This window comes from Atta cephalotes (assembly GCF_000143395.1).
Source record: "Atta cephalotes unplaced genomic scaffold scaffold00049, whole genome shotgun sequence".
NCBI classification, from domain to species: Eukaryota; Metazoa; Arthropoda; class Insecta; order Hymenoptera; family Formicidae; genus Atta; species Atta cephalotes.
This window is the reverse complement of record NW_012130113.1, coordinates 1041737-1046186: the sequence shown is the minus strand read 5'-3', so window position 1 is coordinate 1046186 and position 4450 is coordinate 1041737. Positions and strand designations below refer to the sequence as shown.

The window sequence follows — 4450 nt, the reverse complement described above, 5'->3', positions numbered from 1 at the left end:
CCTTTCGGTGTTTAGCAAGTAAAAAATCCTGCAAGAATATAAACTATAATTATTATTAATATCTATCTATATATATATAGGTTTTCTTTCTACACATTTAAAGCTGTACTAAATGTAATTCAAATTATACGCTGCAGAAGATTAATTACGATGTATAAAATAGGATAAAATAGGATGGAAATTATAGCCACGTATCAAAGACATATTATTTAGAGATATTTCGTTTGAGACTTTTGAAAAAAACTTGTGCATTGCGTAAACACATTTGATACTTCATTTATTACCACAATAAGTCGCCGATGCAATTAGATTAAATGAAACACTCCTTTATGCTTGCTCCATAATTTTATTCTATGATGCGGCCTCTTTTTCTTCTTTCTCTTCTCTTCCTCGAGCACTTTTTTAGCCTCAAGCTCAGCCGGATCGGGTGGAATCAGACTAGTGATATGCTTGTTGTAAAGTTGCAAAATGTTTAGGCTTGTTAAAAGAGCCGTTTTTAATACTACTTTTTCACCCGATTCTGAAAAAAATGAATAAGACAGATGTGACCTACTTGTTTGTATCTGCGCGAAATTATGGGAGAAAAGTATAAAAAAAAAGTTTAGACGAAATAATTGAGATGAATAAGTTTTAAACTCCGTCGATTTGTTAGCACGGAATAGAGCTTCGATTTCTTAAGGCTTTATTGAATCAGAACGCAATTTAATCACCTTATGCATCTTTCTTTTCGTATTTCTTTTTTCATATTTTTCCGTATTGTACGATACGAACGTGAATGAATTGAATGACATGCATTGAAACGTAAACAGTAACGCGAACAATTCCATACTTTTATTATTATACTTACGAAGACTGAACGTGACGGTTGGCTCGGAATGGTCGCACACGACCTCTGTTTTTAATGAGCACTGCGGGTTCGTCGCACGAATTTTCGGAGCACTAACGTAATACAGAAAATCTCTGCAAATAAAAAGCATTATGCATGTTATTATCTCATGTGTTGATCTAAGAAAGTCTATCTATACATTCATACAAGAAATCTATACATTCTCTTTACATACAAGATCTATACATACAAGAAGTCTATACATTTTCTTTAAGGTCGTAGAAATTAAATTTTTTATCTATGTTTTGTTTTTTCATCTTTTCTCTTCTTTTTTTTAGTCTTATCTTACAGCTTCGTAGTAAACGTGATTTGCTGGTTATTACTTTCCCGTTACATTTCTCAATGTATTTATCGTTCCTTTCACAGGCAAAATGGCACAAATGGAGCAGCAATTACCGCTTCCAATGCCAGATTTAAGTACCCTTCGTATAACTACAGCCGTCTCCATGCTCGGCAAAGCATATGGATGTGGCCAATGTAATGGTGAGTTACATTCGTTTTAAATAGATAATTTAAAGGAGAAACATTGTTATGAAACGGAAGGAAAGTCACTATTGTCCGATATTTGTCTTTTAATACGTTTCTGATTGTGCACAAATGACAAAAGGAAAATAATAATAGACTATATTTTTTTAATTTTCACAAAAGTCTAAACTAATTAAAACCTTCTCAAAAATTAAATTTGATATTTCGTGCATATATTATATTTACGTATAATATATACGTATATTTATGGATTGTATATCGTCAAGGATTTGATTATCAACCAAAATCGAAATAGATTGATCTATAAATAATATATTAAAAAATAATATTAGAATCTAATAAAAAGAATAGACGCACACACGCGCGCATAAGATAGTTGAAATAATACAAGAATATTGTACTCATTACACACATTGATAGTCGAAGCAACTCAAAAAAGCTTAATTTAGATGACCTGCAATTCGCGTAAAATTTAGAAAATAATTTTAATAATATATAAAATTATTTAATTATAATATTGATTTTATTTAATAATAACGTTATTAATTATAATTAAATTATTTAATATTATTTATGTAATTTAACATTAATGAAATTAAATTTGCGTACTCGTGAAAAGCATTTTTGAAAAAAACTCAAAATATTTAAAATATTTAAAATATTCCTAGTATTATTAAAATTTAAAATATTCAATTACAATTATCGATTATTTTATTTAATAAAATTATTAATAATTTATTATTAAATTATATAATTAAATAATTAAATTATATAATTATATAATTAATATTATTTATGTATTAATAAATATTAATATTAATGAAATTAAGTTTATCCGTGCACATAATAAAAACAAGATACACATACACAAAACATTTAGAATATGCACGTTAAAACATAAATTGTGAATAGGATTCTAGCTGATTCTAACTTCTCCCGAAGTCTGATGGGAATTATAGATCGTTTAAAAAGTAGATTTATCTCGTGATCCAATATATGAAACAGTAAGATGATTCATGTCGTTGCACGAACGTGTCGATATCAAACGCCACGACTGTGTATAAACGTCAAAGTCGGTATTGCGGAATCATGATGGGGTAGGACGGAGAGGAAGGGGAGAAAGATTCTTGTTTTCTCTTATTCTTTATTACCTGTTAACGCTGATTACGCCGAGCGATAATAGGGCACCTAGGAGCTCGCGAATCTTTGGAACTGTTCTACCTCGACTGGCAACGCACACACGATCGAGATACGCTTCTATAAATAACAATGGGAGGGCTGCGCATATCGTCTGCTAACCTGGCGCCGAGGGGTGCGCGTGCGTGCGTCGATGACGTCTCGTCGAGTGCCAACCTGACCACTCGCGGGTTGGTGGTTAATCGTTACTAAAGAGGATTGGATAAAGCGGAAGATGCGCGTCATATGTCGAGTCTGGCGTCTAATAATTACGTTTATATTTCCTTCATAAAAATATATGTTTACGTTAAAATAAAATGTAATTTTAATGTAAATGTAATTAATAAGAATGTGTTACATTGGTTGCATTCTGTAAATATATACATATATTATAGTATACGGAGCATAAATTTCATGCTAAGAACGTGACTTTGTTGAACTACATTTTATGGAAATAATAATTTTGCTGAAATGTTTGCCAAATGCGGATATGAAAATAATTTTTTTTACCATCAAAATAATTATGTAGAAAATTTAAACATGATGAGCAATGTTATAAAAATGTTTTGACATTTTTGACAACAATCAGCTGTCCTATATAATTAGTTTGATAGTTATGAATAAAATTATTTTCAGATTTGTAGAAAAACTTTTAGCTATATATTGTTAAATTTCGGCAAAACCGTTCTTTTTATATTCGTTCTATCTAATCCTCTTTAATCGTTACCGGGATATCGAAGAATGATTTCGATCAATCTTCGTCACTTACGATTAATTTATCAAGCGATACTGTGTTATCATGAAGAGAATTATTGATTTTTTTGTTTTGACATATAGGATAGCAATACTTAAATTAATCGGAATTCCGCTAAAAATCGACCTAATAAATCTATTTCTATTAAGTATAATATAATATAATTCTGGTTTAGTTTTTATTCTTTTTTTTCTGAGGATCAGAAAAAGATGATAAGTAAATTAAATTGAAATTAAAATTAAATTATATTAGTAGAAAATGTATGTTGCCCCTCGGAAAAGACACGATTTTGCTTGAAACGATACATTTATTTTTTTTCCTCGCCATTTGAATAAAATATTACTTGGAAAGACACGATCAGAATAAATCCAGAATAAATCCTCTTATTTTCATCTTCGAAATCTCATACATCTAATCGTATTTTGATATATTGCGTAAAAGAAAACATAATGGAATAACGGCAACGTTAAATAGAATGTTTATTTTGGAATAGTAGAAAATTTTTTTCGTACTGATGGGATTATACTTTTAGATTTAGAGAAACAGTCTTACTTCAATTAAGTAAACTTCTAAAAATAAACATTCTACTGAATGTAGCCAATATACGGAAAATTTCGATTTTATTTGCAAATTTCTCGATTTTTTGTAAAGAAAATACAAGTATTTTTCCGGAAATTTAAAAGTGAATGTAATATCTCGCGCGCGGAACCCCGTTTCGATAATTCCCGCGCAATCGCGAGATGCGCGTGACGCGCGACCAACTTCAGGGAACTAACCTCGTCTGCTTGGACTGACGATCGAACGGGTCGAAACGAACATCGATCTTATTAACAGGCGTTAGGTTGACGCGCTTAATCTGCTTTACGATCGCGCTCATCATACCGCCGGAGCGTTTGATGGTCCCAGAGAAATGAATCGACATTTTGAAGTCTCGACGCGAGCACGATACACGTAAACGCGACGCATATACCGCTCGCGGCGTCACTGCCCGGAACTTGTCGCGCCAATGCTGCCACTATTGCGGTCGAGACCTTCGGCTGCAGCAGGTTGGCAGCGGATCGATCTTGCACAACGCCCGCCATGATCAACGTATTAATGATTTTTTCTTTTCTTAAATTCTATTCTATCAATTATTATTTGTAAATAAA

General features: G+C 31.6%; 1 protein-coding gene across 1 annotated transcript; it reads right to left on the bottom strand.

Moving 5' to 3' along the window:
* Positions 1–305: 305 nt before the first annotated feature.
* LOC105622831 (39S ribosomal protein L53, mitochondrial) lies at positions 306–4224 on the bottom strand. The gene is made up of 3 exons (XM_012204241.1): positions 4079–4224; positions 848–960; positions 306–520 (listed from the first exon to the last, which is right to left on the bottom strand). Exons 1-3 carry the CDS (start codon positions 4222–4224, stop codon positions 306–308), a joined length of 474 nt encoding a protein of 157 aa, XP_012059631.1.
* Between the last annotated feature and the right edge of the window lie 226 nt (positions 4225–4450).